At 54.0% G+C, this 18,066-nt stretch overlaps 4 protein-coding genes across 4 annotated transcripts; 2 read left to right on the forward strand and 2 right to left on the reverse strand.

The window, feature by feature from the left end:
- Positions 1-122: 122 nt before the first annotated feature.
- On the reverse strand, positions 123-2,296 carry KVR01_003225 (uncharacterized protein). The gene has a single exon (XM_044789181.1). It carries the CDS (start codon positions 1,425-1,427, stop codon positions 702-704), a length of 726 nt encoding a protein of 241 aa, XP_044648240.1. The 5' UTR covers positions 1,428-2,296; the 3' UTR covers positions 123-701.
- A 2,212-nt stretch (positions 2,297-4,508) lies between these two features.
- KVR01_003092 (uncharacterized protein) lies at positions 4,509-4,929 on the reverse strand (the record flags this gene model as incomplete). The annotated part of the gene is made up of 2 exons (XM_044785277.1): positions 4,509-4,589; positions 4,663-4,929. The coding sequence occupies 2 exons, from the start codon at positions 4,927-4,929 to the stop codon at positions 4,509-4,511; spliced, it is 348 nt and encodes a 115-aa protein (XP_044648107.1).
- Positions 4,930-7,517: 2,588 nt separating this feature from the next.
- Positions 7,518-15,498, forward strand: KVR01_003473 (protein kinase MEC1). The gene is made up of 9 exons (XM_044783117.1): positions 7,518-8,221; positions 8,279-8,916; positions 8,974-9,248; positions 9,301-10,432; positions 10,488-10,739; positions 10,792-12,021; positions 12,068-12,542; positions 12,597-13,077; positions 13,129-15,498. Exons 1-9 carry the CDS (start codon positions 7,606-7,608, stop codon positions 15,359-15,361), a joined length of 7,332 nt encoding a protein of 2,443 aa, XP_044648488.1. The 5' UTR covers positions 7,518-7,605; the 3' UTR covers positions 15,362-15,498.
- Positions 15,499-15,522: 24 nt separating this feature from the next.
- KVR01_003557 (uncharacterized protein) lies at positions 15,523-17,973 on the forward strand. Its single transcript, XM_044784731.1, has 6 exons — positions 15,523-16,140; positions 16,298-16,433; positions 16,508-16,609; positions 16,671-16,839; positions 16,890-17,392; positions 17,442-17,973. The coding sequence occupies exons 1-6, from the start codon at positions 16,122-16,124 to the stop codon at positions 17,446-17,448; spliced, it is 936 nt and encodes a 311-aa protein (XP_044648572.1). The 5' UTR covers positions 15,523-16,121; the 3' UTR covers positions 17,449-17,973.
- Positions 17,974-18,066: the final 93 nt, after the last annotated feature.

Raw genomic sequence — 18,066 nt, forward strand, 5'->3', positions numbered from 1 at the left:
CTGCTAATGCTGTGTTCCCGCCGATGCCGTTGCTTATTGTGCCAGTTAGATGGTGACGGCGAGGCACACAAACGCTCCGAGTTTCAAGTCACGATCACGATGGTCCGCGGGAATCCTCTTGGCTGGGTCAAGCTTTGTTCCATGTTGATTCAAGTATCTTTCTTTTTTCCCCTTGTTTCTTGAGCGTGTTGCTACTACATAGTTACATAGTTACCAAGTGCGTGTCTGTACACCGCTGCACTGCCATCTAGGTTTCGAAACATGCTTATTATGCAGGGCGATTCAGCCCGACGCCTCCGGCCTGCGTAAGCTGATGAATGCTGTTCTAGTTTGTTGCTTGTTGTGACTCGTCCTCTCGGCTTGCGAGATCGTGTCATGGTGTGTGCCCTGTGTCATAACAGCTGAGAGATAATCCCGACACTCCCGAACATGGGCAAGGCTGTGCGCGGCCTGCAGTCCCAGTAACCCCAAATCCAGTCCGTAAATGCCACATGCCATGCTCTGATCCGGGAAGTGATATCAAATCGCTCAGAAAACAATCGCTCGGAACTCCATGCTTGCTGTAAAAAAGACTCAAAACAAAGAGAGAGGAATCCGAAATCAGGTCGTCATGAACCCTTGGCAGAATTCCTCATAAAAGAAATCCATGATCCCCGCGGCCTTGCTGGGTGCGTGTGTACGTGTGGTGCACAGCTGACCTCTCATGGGAGGTCAAAGGCATCATCTTCCTTCTGGTAGACCTCTTCACTCTGTCCACCAAAGTAGATACCTCTTCGCTTCCAGCCCCCACGCTTGAGATAGTGCGTTGGATCATCCGGAGAGGCAACCTGTGGTCTCCGCTGGGGGCTCTGCGTAGATGACAGCTCGTTGCTCCTCTTCACGGCGGCGTCCTCCTCCCCCTCCTCGTCGTCGTCGTGGTCGAACCAGGACTTGCCCGAGTCGACGCTTGACGCCGGTGACGGCCATCCTTTGGCATATGTGTCATCATCGTGCGCTCGGTTGCGCTCGATCATCCGGCCGAGGGCCTGCTCCCTCTCAAATCCAAAGTCGAAGCCATCGTGGACCATCAGTGAAAACCCGGAGTCCGAGTGATGCATTCGTGGCCGCCGTAGCTCATGCCCGGCGAAAGACTGTTTTGACCGTAATGATTGCGTAGGGAGGCTCTCACGGGACTTGGCCGCCATGTCCGAGACCTGAGCAGCTGGTGGGTTGAGCTTGAGTGGGTCCCACTCGATTGGTGGCCAGTGTGATCGCGCATGCCTCTCCGTCGATGGTATCCTCGAGACTGGTGCCGGTGCACCATCGCTATGTTGCCTCCTGTGGACGATTCTCTGGTCTTCCAGCTCATCCGCTGGCATGGTCGTGCGCAGTTTCTTGTGGCTGCGGACCCCACGTAGGATCCGCATATGGCCAGCCGAGCCAACCATTGTGGGTGGTGCAAAGGTGTGATGCCCGGTGGTGATGACGTCCCTGGTGGGAAGTGGTGGGTGTTATGGTAGAGAAAGACAGTCTCCGCTATCACTGATGAGAGACTCTTGGGTGACGGCAAGTCCAGTCTTGAAAGTGGCTGATGCGAGCCAAACTTGGGTGAGAGGTTATGGTAAGGACTGTCAGTGAGAATGTGAGGCCCATCATCAGAATGGGCTGCGGGGGATGCCGCCTTTGATATATATCCACCAGGCACCGGTCGAGAAGCCCGGCCAATCCGGATGATGTGCCTTGCAGCACTTGCTTGCTGCAGGCAGGCCAGATACGAGGGTACATTTGAAGGTAGACTGGTACCTCCGTACTTGGTTAGAAACCTGCCTGTGATCGCCAATCTAGCGATGTGCCAGGGCTTGTGAAGCAGGTTTGCCGATGGTACGCCGGAGCATTGGCAGAAACACGCAAGTAGGTGTGGTACCTGCTCGGGCGATGCACCCCAACTTTTTTTTTCCCCCTTCCTGCGCGCTAGTCGTTTCCAAGGTTGTTCATCTAGCGGTGACTGTTGCACGGCCGGGCATCCTCCTCCATGACAGCCAGGTCCCGACCAACTCGACCCGCTGGGGATACCCTTCCCTTGCGCACTCAGCCCTAGTGTGGGGCTGTACGTCACCCGGATGACAGTCTTGCAGGCGTGATTCTCCCCTTGATTGATCGGACGGGAAGCGAAGACAGTCAGCCACTGCCTCCGGAATGCCCACGAGACAGGGAGTAGACCACACGAGTCGGCAATGATAGCCAATCAATCCTCGCTGCCATTGAGTTAGACGGCGAAGAGGCAAAGGCCTTGTTGGGCCCGCAACGCTGTTACGGCCAATGAGCACAGAACCTGTCATGGGGCTGTCATCATATCTCGCTGACGTGTAAGCCATCATGGGCCCGAGTATGGTGCCCGGCCAGCATGGTCAAGTGCTGCCATATCGCGGTCGTGAAAATATAGTCCTGCAACCAAGGATTCGAGTTGATGATCTCCTGTCCTTCTTTTTTTGTACCCAGCAACCCATTGATTTCATCATAATCCCCCAGACCTCTGGTCACGGAAACCGGGACCCATGCTCGGCAAGGATGGACAGGGGGTGGCCAATTCCTAAAAACTGGCCCATGCGATCGGGAAGGGATTGTCGCCATACTCAAGCTGAGCCTCGCGGTGCTTGGCTGTGATCGCGTTTTGCAATAATCCGGAAACAAGGACCAAGTGCGCCTCGCTGCCGCCAGCACCCAGGCACCACGAGCGCTCCCCCGGCTTCGTGGTTGATCTGTAGATCAAGACGCAATTCGGGCAGGTCACCAGAGATCCTGAGACTGTCCACTGACCTTAGCTTGCCTAGTCTCCTTAGCGGCCACATCAGCTTGTGAATTGCGTGCAGTGCGTGGAAACAAAGCTGTCCAACCACGCCATTGGCACGCATACCCCGCGCGATCCCAGCACTGAAGTTACAGCTTGCATCCTCGCGCAGAGTGGCCGAGTGGGTGTCTTGCAAGAGGCCTGCATACGGAGCAGCCTGCGGCCCCCGGCGCCTGGGCATTCATGAAAGTCCACTATACAAGTATAACAAGCCCCCGAGAAGTGACGCTTTTTTACTACTTCGCGACTTTTTTCAACTTGACATGCTTCCCGATTTGGACGACGGAATGCCACAGACCTTGCAGGTGATCGCGCCTTGAGATCCAGTGAGCGCTTAAGAGTGTCCAATTAATGAGATCATCGCCCGCATCTGGTTTCAAAGCTTGGAAAACACCGGATGACGAGACGGCGGCACCTGGGCACCTTCGGATAGTAGCAACCTGCACCTTGCTGTTGCCGGCTTTCGACCACGGTCAAAGTTGATCGCCACGCGTTAAGTGGCTGAAGATTATGGGTTTCTCATTCCAAACGTTTATGCTGCGCGTCTGCTTTTCACTACCGACGTGAGGGCGCTTGTCAACGGTCCTTGGTGTGTTGGTTCCTGGCGGAAATTAGGAGGATTAAAATGTCTTGCTATTGCGTGGAGCAGCCATCCCTTCGTAGCTGTGGTGACGTTGCGTCACAGGCAGGGATGACCGCTTGAAGAAGTACCGGATCCGTTATTCAGAACCCAAGAGCTCGGAATAGCTCCATTAGCTTTGAATTAGTTTTCCCCCACTACTTCGTATCACCGCGGTCAGCTGCCCCTGCCTCCATGCTATAGCTGTCAACGGCCTGCGAAGCTTAAATTCGGGGCCTTCCCATGGTTAGGGGCCGTGCAAGTGAGTATAGTCGCAACTGCTGAATCACTAGCCTGGGCACGCCAGAGCCTCACCGGAGGTCAGTCTGGTGGCTTCTGTGGCTGCAAACGTTTCCAGTCATGATTGGTGCGGCAGGAACAGACTTGGTGCTGAGGCTTTCGTCTCGCCCTGGCAAAGATCGAGATTGAAACTCTAGCTTCGCGACAGCAATTCGTAGCCAAAAAAAACGCCACGGGTACCGCGTCCCGACGGTGGCGAGATGCGAGTATTGTGTGTACCGTGGTATCTCAAGACGCCGGGCTTGTCTCCCAGTCCGAGGTCGAGACGAGCTGAGCGCCAAGTGCCGGTGGCCGCACCGACGAGTACACAAGGTCGCGCGAACCGGCGCCTGAAACAACGCCTGCGTGCCCCGCCTCCTCTACTGTTGCCGCCTCGGTGACCATAGTGAAAAGGTTCACGTCAAAGTTCTGGGTATTTCAGATGACAAGCACAAGGCGATCCCCAATGCCGGTGCCCCATCCCTGACCACATCTTGCGGCTTGTCTATCTCATGCGAGTTTCGGTTTGCCGACCGCTTCATCTCATCCGATAAGAGCTGAGCCACTCCCGTGATGTTAAGTCGCGATGTTTCAAAGCTCTGCTCCTCCCTGGCTGTTCACATTGGCGTTTGCCTTGCGACCACCAATTGTCTCGTGCCTCGTCGTTACCAAGGCCATGTCGACCTTTCGCCGGGCGCATTGACCATGCTGTGATCGATTGACAGGCTATTTCGAGATTTTTTCATACGTCAGATCATCACAGAGATGCCTGGCTCGGTGTGATTACAGCACGCCGTCGCTCTCGCCTGGCAGTCGCTTCACACGCTTCTGCTCCCAATCATCGAGGTCCTTCGCGGCAAGTCGCTACGAAACACGGGCAGTGTTAGCAGATACGACCTTGTCTTCATACCGTGTGCAGTATACTGCCACGACTCACGTAGTATTCATCCCTTATGTCGACTTTGCGCCCTTGTCTGCCGACGCCGAGCTCTTCCTCCCTGGTCATCTGCCGCACTTTCCTGTCATGTTTCTCGTATCGGACGGCCGTTGCTGGCGTGAGCACGAAAGAGCCGGCGACGATGATCGAGATGAAGGGCAAGCCAAAGAGGAGGAACGGGCGCTTTGCGAGGGCCGCTCGGTAGCGCGCTGCTATGGTGTTTGCCTCGGCAGACGAGACATATTTCTTCTTCGGGAACACGCCCATAGTGACAAGTTCCGGGATTGCGATGGAGTCGAGATCAAAAGCAGTTAGATATTTGTGGGGGGCCGATAGAAATCAGGAAAGTTCAGGCTGGAGGGCATGCGGTGGAAGCGAGAGGCCGCCTTGCTGGACGGTAGCATGGCATGAGCAAATTGCTTCGACAGGCTGCGAGAGCTGTAGAAGCTTTGTGTCGCATCGAACAGTGACAAGCGCCAACACCCCAGAATGACCTAAGCCAGAACCAGCCACTCAACTCAGGGGCTAGGGTTATGGGCAGGGGGGGTATGGTCCTCCCCCCTTGCGAACCGTACGATCGCCCATCAAAGTCAATGCCTTGAAATCAAGCCTAAGGAGGCGACTCCCGCCTCCTTTCTTCTCAATACATAGCACCAGAAACGAGAGACAATGACGTCTGGCTGGATTGCATGGCTTTCATGTGTTGCGTTGACTGCGGGAGTGGCCAGTTGCTGGGAACATGCCGACGGTGATGCGCTTAAGACCGCCCTCGCAACACACGATGTTGCCCTCGTGGCTTGTGAGTGGACAGCCTGTAACCACAAAATTTTAGCTAATTTTCCCCTGTGCTATGTAGTCGTCTCCGTGAGTGCCCTATCCATCATACTGGCGTAGGCGCCCGGCGCACCGAGCGACTAAACGCTGACAGTGGAGTATCCTGCCAGCCAGGCGAGTGAGTGGCTCCTATCGCGAGGGCAACGCTTGGGAATTTCGCTAATTCTTGTGAAGGTTGAAGAGCCAGACTCTTGAGAGCGAATGGGCATCCGCCATATCTGCATCCAAGCATCCGCTTCTCAGCATTGACTGTGACGCACACCCAAGCGTGTGTGCTGATCACAAGGTCACCTCACGCCCAGTTCTGTACGCATACGAGAAAGGCCATTTGGTGGCCACTTATCTGGGATCGTTAAGGGGCTCTGCGTGAGTGAATCAGGCGAATTTATATTCTCGAGGAACCACTGATGAACATGTGAAGGATCTCAAATTTCATTGCTCGACTGGCAAGGCCAGTCGTGACCGAGGTTTCAACGGATAATGTTGGTGCTTTCCGTGACATGGACGACACAGTCTTTGTTGCTCATATCGGCCCAGACGACCAGGCATCTCGAGAGAGCTTTGCAGAAGTCGCGAGAATGTACAGGGAGGAGTTCACCTTCGGGCTCGTCACGTCTGATGTCGAGCTCGCCAAAGAAGAGGGCCTGGTCACGTGCGATCTGAGGGATGGAGCAACAGTCACGAGGACTTCTGCCTCCTTCACTGATTCTGCGGCATTGGAAAATTTTGTCGTTGAGGCATCAAGATCTGTAGTCGGCGAGCTGACCAGGTATAACCAGCAGAGGCTGCTCAACGTGAGCGCAGCCCCCCGGGCCCCCCCGCCCGCAATTACATACCAAGACCCAACTACTGGTTTGCAGACTCTCGGGCTGACAGAACATCTGTACCAGCGGGGGTGGCCCATGGTCTACCTATTTGCGAGCGCCGAAGAAGATCGCTCAAGGCTTCGGCATGACCTACATGGCTTTGCCAAGGGCTACTACGACTCGCTGACCTGCGTGACGGTTGATCCATTGGAGTTCCCAGATTTACAAAAGGAACTGGGGCTTGAGGTTGGAGTCTTTCCTTCGGGGGCTGTGCATCAGCTGTCGAAAGACCGGGTTTATCCATACCCTCAAAACCTGCCCGTGGACTCGCAGTCACTACAGAAATGGGGACTTGACGTCTGGCAAGGGCGTGTCAAACCGTGGACTCCTTCCGGAGCAGCAAGCTTGGTTGACGATCCGGGCTCGACTAAGAGGGCGAAAAGAAAGATCTCGCTGGCCAATTTGCCAGGCGTGACTATCAGGGTCGGAGGGCATGATGAATTGTAGTTCACCAGACGCAGTATTCTTACATGTCACTTAAATAGCTTGGCTTCTTGCCATTTGGGCTGCAGTCGAGCTCAGAAGCTGGGGTTCTGATGTGCCAGTTATTTGTTCGTGGGAGAGATCAACTTGAAGTGGCCAACTGACAGATCGTCATGCGGATGATGGTCAGTATCGATGTCATTCCCAGCGTGAGTTAGAACCCCTAGGTTGGTATGCTACATATCAGTAATAAATCCATACTCAAGGTGTGGGTACATCCATTTTCCTCTTGGCTGAGTGCGTGCATCATCCCATTAACATACAGGCAAAACTGTTCTAACCTTTGTTAAAAGACGAACTGGCGGGCACCACCAGCGACACTTTCTGCTCGGATAGCCCAGATTGCGCTGCTGAGGGCCAGCGGGCACCTACCCTGGGGCACTCGAGTACCTATGTACCTAGGTATGTAGCGGCACACTCAAGCGAGGAGATGTACGGAGCACAGTGTCAATAGTCCAACCAATTTTCAATGAACTTGTTTACAATGGCACTGGCGGGATCATAGAGTACTGATTCTAACCCAGGTACGGAGGTGCATTTCAAAACTAACGTGCCAAGGAGCAACCAAGTTCAGGTGCTGACTCATCCATTCTTGTGGACGCCCAGGTACCTACCGTGTGGGCTGCAGGCAGGACATGCGTGCATTTGACCTCGTGACAGCGCGCCTCCCCAGTTCGACGCGTCGCGCTCCTCCGACTCCACAATATCTCGGCCCAGACCTGCCATTTGAGTGACCTTGAGATGACGATTCCAGGTCAAGATGGCCGCCGAGTCGCACACCCGGGCCGGAGCAGCCGGCCATAATGCTGCGAATCCAGGACCAGCCGCGAATGGTGGTGCGCCTCCATCCACCCTGGCTGCACAGCTCGCCGGTAGCATCTCGACCTCGGCCAGGTCCTCGAGACCCGACGAGGCCAGCGAGCTCAAGCGCCTGTTTGAGGAGATCGAGCGAGTCAAGAACAAGCCGGACTCGTTGAAGACGCCAGATGAGCATGTGGAGCACAACCACATGCTCATCTATGTCTACGCGCGCGTCATTCTCGACGGTCTCAAGTGGGACGACCCATTCGCCGACCGCGAGCAACTGAAAACCGATGCATTGACTGCTGTGCACTTTCTCAAGGTCACCATCGCCGAGACTCCAGTCGTTCTCAAGTCTACCACCAATGGCACCCTCTTTCTCCACCGAGGCCCTGAGCCGCTATGGGTCTGGCTCTTCCCAAAGCTTCTCAGGATGCTCGGGCACCAGCGATGCCTGGCCCTGTCTTCTCCATTGGAGTCACTCTTTCATTTCATTCTCGTGACAGCGAGTACATCTGGCGGCCTGTGGAACCTTTGCAACCCAGTCTACCTCTACCTACAGGCGAACTTTCGGTGTAGGATGAACGCACCCCACACCTCCACACTTTAGGGCAGCGCTGACCTATGTACAGCAATCCTGGCACATTTAAGGTCGTCGCCGCCAGCTACCAAGGGCTCTATAGATATCGAACTGCCTGATCACAACACTCTGAATTCTGTATTGCCCGGGGAGACTCTGACCGGCGCCGTTCGCTGTCCCAGCTACACTCTTAGTGATGGAGAGCATGCCCTTCGGCACGCCTCTGGTCTTTTGAACATCCTTCATCGTGCTTCAGTGTCAGACGAAACGTCAAAACAATCAATTCCACCTTCCACAGAGCGAATCACCTGGTTGGTAGACTGTATCGAAGCATTGAATGAAGAGCAGAGGCGATGGAGAGACAAGGGCAGCTACAGTCCAGCGTCTCTCTTGAACCAAGCCCTGAATCTCATCTCCCCACATTCTGGAGTGGAACAAGCCGTGATACACAAGTTGTATTCCGTAATCATCTTGCTGGCAGCAGATGTTGCAGTCAGCCAGACAGGAATTACACAGCCAGAGCGGAGCGACCCTTCGGCCACCAAGGTACTGTCTCTGGCCCTTGTCCAGATTTCTGACACAGCCATCAAGCAAAGGCCTCTCGCCAAACTTGCTGCCGCTCAACTACTCAAGCCACTAGAGCAAATGCTCGTCGAGGGAGTCGCTAGCGATCTTTCAGGGGATTTGCAGGTATGTCCACTCTGCCCGTGTCCAGTGCAGCCATGGTCTGATGCCTGCTGCATACAGAGATCCGTGCATTTGTTCCGTGAGGCGATTGTCCTCCCCACGAACCAGTCATTCAGCTCTGAACTCTCGCCACGGTCTTTCGTTGATAGAGACATACGGTCAAAGGTCCAATCAATTGAATCCAAGGCACACGCAACAACAGATCAGAAACGCCTTGTCAAACGGAGAAAACTCGCCCAGGAGCCGCCGTCAATGCAGCTTGTTCTCGAACAACTCCGTCGGGTAATTCATCTGCCGGCAGTCCCGAACTTGAATCAGCTTGAAAGTGGCATATTGTAAGCTCTGAAATTTGACGCATTAATAGAAAATTCTGACAGCAAGTGACAGGGCTTCTTTCCCAGCTGCTAGTGATGCTGTGCGGTGTTCGATCATTCAGCTGCTCGCTTGTATTAGTTGCGCGGCCGATGACTCCCTCAGCCTGCGTTCAGTCGGACAGCGTGGTCTGCACTGCTCATTTTGCTCCAAAGATGACAAATGGGTGCTGCGATCGCAGTATACTGAAAAGATGGTGGAATTGGCCGGCTCCATTTTCACAAAGCTCATATGCCTCCCAGAATTCCGTGAATCCCATCGTCCACGGATTGTCGCAATGATAGCTCTCCGACGCATCATAGTACACTCAAAAAGCCCTGAGATGTTAGACCTGGAGAAATCGGCCATTGGCCAGTGGTGCCTGTCAGCTCTCCAAAGCTCCCTCAGAGAACTCCGGATTGCGGCCGGTAGGGCAATCACCCTTTTCTTACGGCCGGGTGTGGGCCAGAATGTTGGCGTGCAAATCTTGAAACGGAATACTGCCAACGCTTTGGCATTTGTGCGGTCTGTCTCCGACAAAAATGAGCCAGGGATCAACGAGACTTCTCTAATGGCTTGGGGACAAATCGGCAGAGTCGTCTCAGATGAAGGCCTCAATCTTGTCTTGGTCAAGATGCTGGACTTTCTTGGCCACCAAAACCCTATCGTCTCTGCAGTGGCCCTAAACGAGATCACAAATCTTGCCGCTTCTCTCAAAACAACACCACGACGCCTTCTGGAGCCTTTCTGGAGAAATCTCGCGTATTCGACTGTGAAAGATATGCTCACACGGCCTCAGACTACGCAAATGGTAGCAGATCTCCTGAGAACCAGCGTAGCAGAGCTGCTGCTGCTCATCCAGTCTCACGCTTTGCCATGGCTTGTGCTTCACGGCAAGAAAGAAATCATACAGAAATTTTCCGAGGCTAGAAGAGATGAGCATTTGCAAGACATGTTTTTGGACGAATCGAATCTAAGTGCGATCTTGGCACGTCTGTTCGTACAGGATGAAGCCAACGTCGAACGATTTTCGATGTCGGCGCTGGTCAACGTCTGCCCGACATTCAGTGGCACGGCCCTCATAGAGGTGTTGAGAACCAGTCCTGTCCTGACGATCTTGGAGCTTCTCAGAACGAGTGTGGAGGGGGATGAATCGACGAGGGCCTCTGTAAGCCACCTTTGCCAATCTTGTCAGTCTTTCACAGAGAGCTAATGAGCAGCAGGCCCGCTCAGCCCTGACCATGGTTGCAAACTTGCTGATGGTGGCTCCCCGAGATGGGAAGAGAAAGGGCGGGCATCACGTCATCGGCCGCTTTCTAAGGGAACATGCTCTAGGATTGTCGGCACGAATGGTTGAAGTCATCAACAATGCCTCGCCTGTGCCTCCGCCTATGCGGGAACGCAAACTGTGTATCAAGTCCATGGAAGAAATGATAGTGCTGGCTAAGGAATACATCCGCATGGCACGGCCACAGGTTTGTCCTACCACGCGCATTGGCTTACAAATTACTGACCATCTGATGCCAGATATCCGTATGTCTACTATCCGCCCTATCTTCAGATGAGTTGAGAACGACCGCATTCGCATGCTGGTATTCCATGATGACTCATGTCGGAGAGGAGGATGTTGAGGAGCTTATTGAGACCACCTTTTTCATCATCGGCCAGTATTGGTCTTTCTTTGCCGAGGAGAGCCGAGAGCAAAGCAAGGCTTTACTGCGTTTCCTGCTCAGCAATCACGAGGCGGTGCTAAACAACACCCTTGCGAAGCTCCCGTCGCTAAGCCATATAAGCGAGCTCTCAGAAATCTGGAAACAAATTGATGCACGTCGCCCGCCACTCGACACTCGCGCTGCGTTCGCCTTGTTCATTGACAGATTGCATCATGAAAATGCTGGTGTTGTGCAGAAAGGCTTGCTTGAACTCTCAGATTACCTGAGCCAGAATCAAGGGTACCTACAGGCATCAGCCATTAGTGAGCAGCCTGACAGCGTTGTGAAAAATTTGGCTCGAGCACTATTGGACTGCACCTCTAAGTATAACGGGATCAACCCTGATATCGCGCGACTTTGTGCGGAGTGTATTGGGCTGATGGGTTGTCTGGACGCGAACAGGCTCGAAACCGTTCGGGAACAGAGGGATTTCATCGCACTTTCCAACTTCACGGATGCCGATGAGACCACGGATTTTGCTGCCTTCATCCTACAGGAGGTGCTTGTCAAGTCCTTTGTGTCGACTACAGACTCTAGCCTGCAGGGGTTTCTGTCATACGTCATGCAAGAGCTTTTGGAAAGATGCGACTACAAGGCAGCCGTTGGCGTGCAGGGAGCAGAGGGTGAGCGCATTTATAGGAAATGGCTGAGCATGCCAGAGAGCGTACGCGATGTCCTACTCCCTTTTCTGACGTCCAGGTACAAACTTGCACCGATGCCAAGCATCAAGACCGAATATCCCATTTTCCGCGCAGGGCGCTCGTATGCCAACTGGCTCCGGCAATTTACGCTGGACTTGCTACACAAGGGGCAAAATCCCTTTGCCGAGATCATATTTGACCCGTTGTGCCGGGCTATCAGGGTCAAGGACTTATCGGTTGCCATTTTTATGCTTCCATATCTCGTCGTTCACATCACTCTCGGCAACAAGAGCACCCATCAGGAGAAGGACGCAGTGTGGAATGAGCTATTGAGCATCTTGAAACAAGATGTTCCTGAGAATGCTTCATACTTGGAGAGAGAGGACAGGAAGCTCTTTTGCGAGGTACGTGGCTTGCCAAATGCCTATTTCATCGCGCTAACGGAAACAGGCCGTGTTCAGAGTCATCGATTATGCGATGAGATTCTTGCAGGTGAAAAGATCCTCGCGGCTCAGCAGGGCCGACGAGAACAATCTCATACTTCTTCAGAAACGGCTGGACTCTATACCGCCAGAGTTGGTTTCGCAGCGCGCCATTGACTGCAGACAATACGCGCGTGCCTTGTTTCACCTGGAGCCTCACATCTTGCGGCAGCAAGAACAACATGGCAACGACGCCGAAAACATTCAACAGGCATTGGACTCTCTGCAGCACGTCTATTCACATATTGACGAGCCGGATGGTCTTGAAGGGGTATCCGCCAACCTCAAGGTCATCGACCTGAAGCAGCAAATTCTGAGCCACAGGAAGGCGGGAAGGTGGTCAAGGGCGCAGACCTGGTGTGAAGTCCAGCTCGCGGAGAACCCCAACAACGTAGACGTGCAGATCGATCTGCTGACGTGTCTCAAGGAGTCGGGCCAATATGGTGAGAAGACCTTCCGTCACAAGCGTCTTTCCTGCCAACGCTGACACTGCACAGACGTGTTGTTGAACCACGTTGGCGGCTTGGATACCAATGGGCCTTGGATCAACAAGATTGCGCCGTTTGCTGTTGAAGCTGCTTGGGCCACCGGACGATGGGAGACCCTTAAGAAATATCTAGGTTCTTACAAGGCTAGCAATCACCTGGATGAGTTTAATCTCGGGGTTGGATCAGCGCTCCTAGCGCTCAAGGATGGCCAGACAGAAAGCTTTGTCAACCAACTTGAAGAGCTGAAGGAGAAGACTGCTTCTTCAATGTCCATGTCGGCTACAGCGTCGCTTCAGGCGGCCCATGACGCCATGTTGAGGTGTCATGTGCTTGCTGACCTTGAAATTATCGCAGGAGACCACAAGAAGGAGGCTGTTGACCAGCAAGGGGTGATCACCTCGTTAGACCGTCGACTGGAGGTTCTGGGTGCGTTTGTAAGTGACAAACAGTACGTTCTGGGAATACGTCGAGCGGCAATGGAGCTGATGAGGTGAGTCTCGAGAAACCCTTTTTGATTTCTTGTGCTGACATACATTTGAAGGCCTAGATTCTCGGATGGGGATATCTCATCTCTGTGGCTGTCAAGTGCAAGATTAGCCCGAAAGGCAGACTCACTCCAACAGTCTTTCAACGCCGTGTTACACGCATCGCAACTTGGAGATGGCTCTGCGACCATTGAGAATGCCAGGCTGTTGTGGAAAGAAGGTCACCACAGAAAAGCCATTCAAATCCTTGAGAACGCCATCCAGACCAATTCGTTCATAGGGTACAACCTGGGGCCTGCTGCCCCAACGTCAAGTAAAGGACCTGAAGTGCAAAGGAACTTGCTGACAGCCCGGGCGCATCTCCTGTTGGCGAAGTGGCAAGATTCGGCGGGACAGACACACGTCAGTGCCTTGCGGGCGCAGTACCAGCAGGCAGCAAAAACACACGCAACGTGGGAGAAAGGCCACTATTACCTTGGTCGTCATTACAAGAAAGTCCTTGAGTCTGAGAAGGCTTTGAGTCCAGACGAACAGAGTGACGAGTACCTCACTGGAGAAACAGCCAAACTCGTCATCGAAAATTATCTTCGATCACTGAATTACGGCACAAAATACCTGTACCAGACTCTGCCGCGGATCTTATCGCTGTGGATGGATCTTGGTGCTCAGATCGACAAGGCTCCCGAAGGGAAAATATCACTGTCTAGGGAGCTATCCCAGAGGAGGAAGACCTTGTTGCACGAGCTCAACAAATACTTCTATAAACACATGCAACGCATGCCTGCTTACATATTCTATACAGCGATGCCGCAGATCGTGGCTCGGATTGCTCATCCGAACCCGGACATCTTCACTCATTTGCAACACATCATCATCAAGATTGTGGAGGCACATCCACGACAGGCCCTCTGGGGGCTCTTCGCCATCATGACTAGCAAGCATCCATCTGACCGAACAAGGCGTGGCCTTCATCTGCTGGCCCAACTCCGCAACATTAGTGGAAAGAAGGTGGACGGGTCGGCATACGATCTGAGTAAGCTCTTGAGATCGGGAGAGAAGTTGGCGGAACAGCTGCTCCTGGCATGCAATAACGGGGACTTCCAAAGCAACAGAACCACGCACGCCAGCATAACTCGGGATCTCAACTTCAATCACAGATGCACCCCTTGCCCATTGGTTGTTCCAATTGAGGCGTGCCTGACCGCGACATTGCCCACACTGACGGACAACATAAAGAAGCACAAGGCATTTTCAAGAGATGTCGTGGCAATCGATTCCTTTCTAGATGACGTCCTCGTCCTGGGATCGCTCGCAAAGCCACGCCGTCTGACGGCCCGAGGCACAGATGGGAAACTATACAACCTCTTGATCAAGCCAAAGGATGACCTGCGGACGGATCAGCGCCTGATGGAATTTAACGGCATGATCAACCGGTCTTTGAAACGAGATGCGGAAAGCAGCCGCAGGCAACTTTATATCCGCACGTACGCGGTTACCCCTCTGAACGAGGAATGTGGGATCCTCGAGTGGGTTGACGGGCTCAAGACACTTCGCGATATCCTGCTGGGACTGTACAAGCCCCGCGGTATTGTACCGAACTACGGCCAGATCCAGCAGATGATGAAAGAAGCCAGCACGTCGGAAAGGAACATCAAACTCTTCACGGAGCAGGTACTTGGCATGTTCCCGCCGGTCCTGCCAAGCTGGTTCATCTCGCAATTCCCCAACCCGTCAGCCTGGTTTGCAGCACGGCTGAAGTACACGCGGTCATGCGCGGTCATGTCCATGGTCGGCACGATCCTGGGCCTGGGTGACAGGCACGGCGAGAACGTGCTGCTGGAGGAGGGCAACGGCGGGGTGTTTCACGTGGACTTCAACTGCTTGTTCGACAAGGGCCTGACATTTGCGCAGCCGGAGCGAGTGCCGTTCCGGCTGACGCACAACATGGTGGCGGCGATGGGAATATACGGGTATGAAGGGCCATTTAGGCAGTGCAGCGAGCTGACACTGTCGATCCTGCGGCAGCAGGAGGAGACGTTGATGACGATCCTCGAGGCTTTCATCTACGACCCCACGCTGGACCTGCAGCGGGACAAGAAGCGAAAGAGCGACGTGGTGAAGCTGAACCCGACGAGCGTGGTGGAGAGCATAAAGAGGAAGGTTCGGGGTTTCATCGGTGACGAGAGCATCCCGCTGGGGGTGGAGGGCCAGGTAGAGGAGTTGGTGAAGCAGGCGACGAACCCGAGGAACCTGTCGGCCATGTATATCGGGTGGTGTCCATTCTTGTAGTTTTGTAGCATGATCATTGCTGGCAAGCTGGTATTTATCGGGGTAAAAATCACGGGTCACGCTGTGCAAAATACTCGTCTCAACCAGGAACAGTGGCTGACGAAGTAGACTATGCGATATTGAGTTATTATACTCTGCTGTTCTTGTTACAGTGTGGACTGGTCCGAGTATCTCACACAATAAACACGGAAGTAGGCATGCATCGATTCCATCTCGTCCCATATTCGCGTGAAAGAAACTCGGGAGCTGCCTGCGTGGTTGTCTTCGCTGTTTCACCGGTCGGGGGCGTCTCGAGAGCGTTGGGCACCGATTACAGGGGGGTCGGCTGCCTGGGGAACTTGACGCGACGCAGCGCAGCACAGCACACAAAGCGACGCAACGCGGGACGGCACCGCCCATTACCGCCCACCTTGGACAAGACCCCCCAACCTTTCCGTTTCCATGGCAGCATAAATTCGTGTCGATTGACTATCGCACGAAGACTCACCCCATCAACTTCCTCTGAGCATCCGTCAGCGGCTTTTGTGTGGGCAATCTCGTCCCTGCTGGCTGTCGGCGCGACTGACCTGCTTGATCGACGCGACCGCGGGTGAGGTCAACGTCATAATCCTGGTGCAGCCCTTTGAAAAGCTGCGTCAAGCCACAAACCGCCTGCTCACACCTCAAGCACCCTCGTTCCTGCCGCTGCAGGATTACCGAGCCTATCTCTGACTCTGCAATTCACCCTGTCGAGCTTGGATCCTTGGGACAACACTTCAAAATGCCTGCCTATCGCATTGGTAAGCAAACCATGGCGTGCTGCCTGCATCCGCCTCGCCCCCTTGCTGGCGCGTGACAACCGTGTCAAATTGTCGATACTACTTAGATACCTACATCCATGTCCAACAACAGCCTTCGCAAGTCTCACTGGAACACACTACTGACATGCATCGCCAGAGATCTCCCCCAACAACCGCGCTGGTTGCCAGGACACCCTTCACAAGAAGGAAGGGGTCAAGATCATGAAGGGCGAGCCGCGCTTCGGCAGCTGGCTCGAGATCGGCGATCACGGCTCTTGGAGGTGGAAGCACTGGTAGGCAAAACCCTTGATCAAGCCAGCTGGCGGCTGGTCCTCGGTGCTGGTCTGTCTTCTTACGCCGCTTCTAGGGGCTGCGTCTCCGGCAGACAGCTCGAAAATCTGCGCGAAGAGATCGCTAAGGGGGACGGCTCGTATGATTTCGACATGATTGACGGCTACGATGAGATTAAGTGAGTGCTTGCTTGATCCTAAAGTTTCGAGTCTTTTTTTAACGGCTAACATTCGCTATAGCGATCATCCTGAGGTCCAAGCCAAGATCCGTACCGCTATGATCGAGGGCAAGATTGCGGACGAGGACTTCAATGGTGACCCTGAGTACAATGTCTTGGGCCAGGCGGGAATCCGTGCCCGTGTAACAAAGAAGAAAGCCCAGGCAGATGATGAGGATGACGAGAACCCAGTACGTGTGTTTGGTCCACAAAGTATGCAACTGTGTGCTGATGTTCCCAGAATGGTGAGGCCACCCCCGCCAAGAAGCCGGCCAAGAAGCGTGGTCGCAAGAAGGCTGGTGAGGGCGAGGAAGAGGAGCAGGAGCAGGTTGAGGCTCCTCCCGCAAAGAAGGCTCGCAAGACCAAAGCGAAGAAGCCAGCCAGCGACGACGAAGATGCCCCACCAGTCGAAGCTCCCAAGGCCAGAGGACAACGCAAGAAGGCCAAGGTTGAGCCAGAGTCTGATGAGGAAGCCGCCGCCGAGGCTGAGACTCCCAAGAAGGGCCGTGCCAAGAAGGTCAAACCCGAGTCTGAAGTCGATGCTGAGCCCGCCATTGAGCAGCCCAAGAAGAAAGGCCGTGCCAAGAAGGCCAAGGTCGAGCCCGATGAGAACGCTGTTGAGGGTTCTGAATCCGAGCTTGAGCCCGCGGTCAAGAAGGGCGGCCGCAAGAAGAAGGCTACTGCCAACGACGATGATGATGGAGCCCAAGCTCCCAAGGCGAAGCGGGGCCGACCCAAGAAGAGGTGAGCATTAGGTCTGTCCAGCATTCAAGGTGGAATCTAACTACGGCAGTGCCTGAACGGAAGATGAGTTGTCGATCTGAACATGCTTGGGATGGGGGAATGATCCACCCCCTGTCTACTCCTCCCGACTATTGGTTGATTCCTGTTTAAAATATCGATACCACGGTAGGATCCTGAGAAGATAAGCGGATCTTCACCCGACGTTGGCAGTCTTTGCTTTGTACGGTGACACACTTCCGGCTCCACCTTCAAGGGAGGCAGCTAGTGGTGTTACTGAGTCGTCGACCGTTGAGTGCACCAACTTCAAGGGCGGCTTCGTTTGTTTTCACGCCAGCTTCTCAAGCAAAGTAGAAAAAAGGTTGTTCGCGTTTCCGAACCGAACCCTCCCGATCTTTTATTGGGAAGGAACGGCTATGCATGATATCAGAGGTTGTTTTCCCTTTTGGGCGGTATTTTTATTGTTTTCTTAGCCAGAAGCAGGCTTTCGGGGTCCCTCTAGGGGGCCCGGCAGAGACCAAAGGCTGGCTCAGTATTAGCCTACCGCAGTATTCGGAATTAAGACAAAGACAATCCTCAAATAATTGTTTCGCTGTGTCCGACCGGGCTCAATCAAGCGCTACCCGACCCGTTCACCTAGAGGCTGGGTCTAAACTCCCAGCCCCTGCTCCCCAGGT

This window comes from Diaporthe batatas (assembly GCF_019321695.1).
Source record: "Diaporthe batatas strain CRI 302-4 chromosome Unknown Contig00003, whole genome shotgun sequence".
In the NCBI taxonomy this organism is placed as follows: Eukaryota; Fungi; Ascomycota; class Sordariomycetes; order Diaporthales; family Diaporthaceae; genus Diaporthe; species Diaporthe batatas.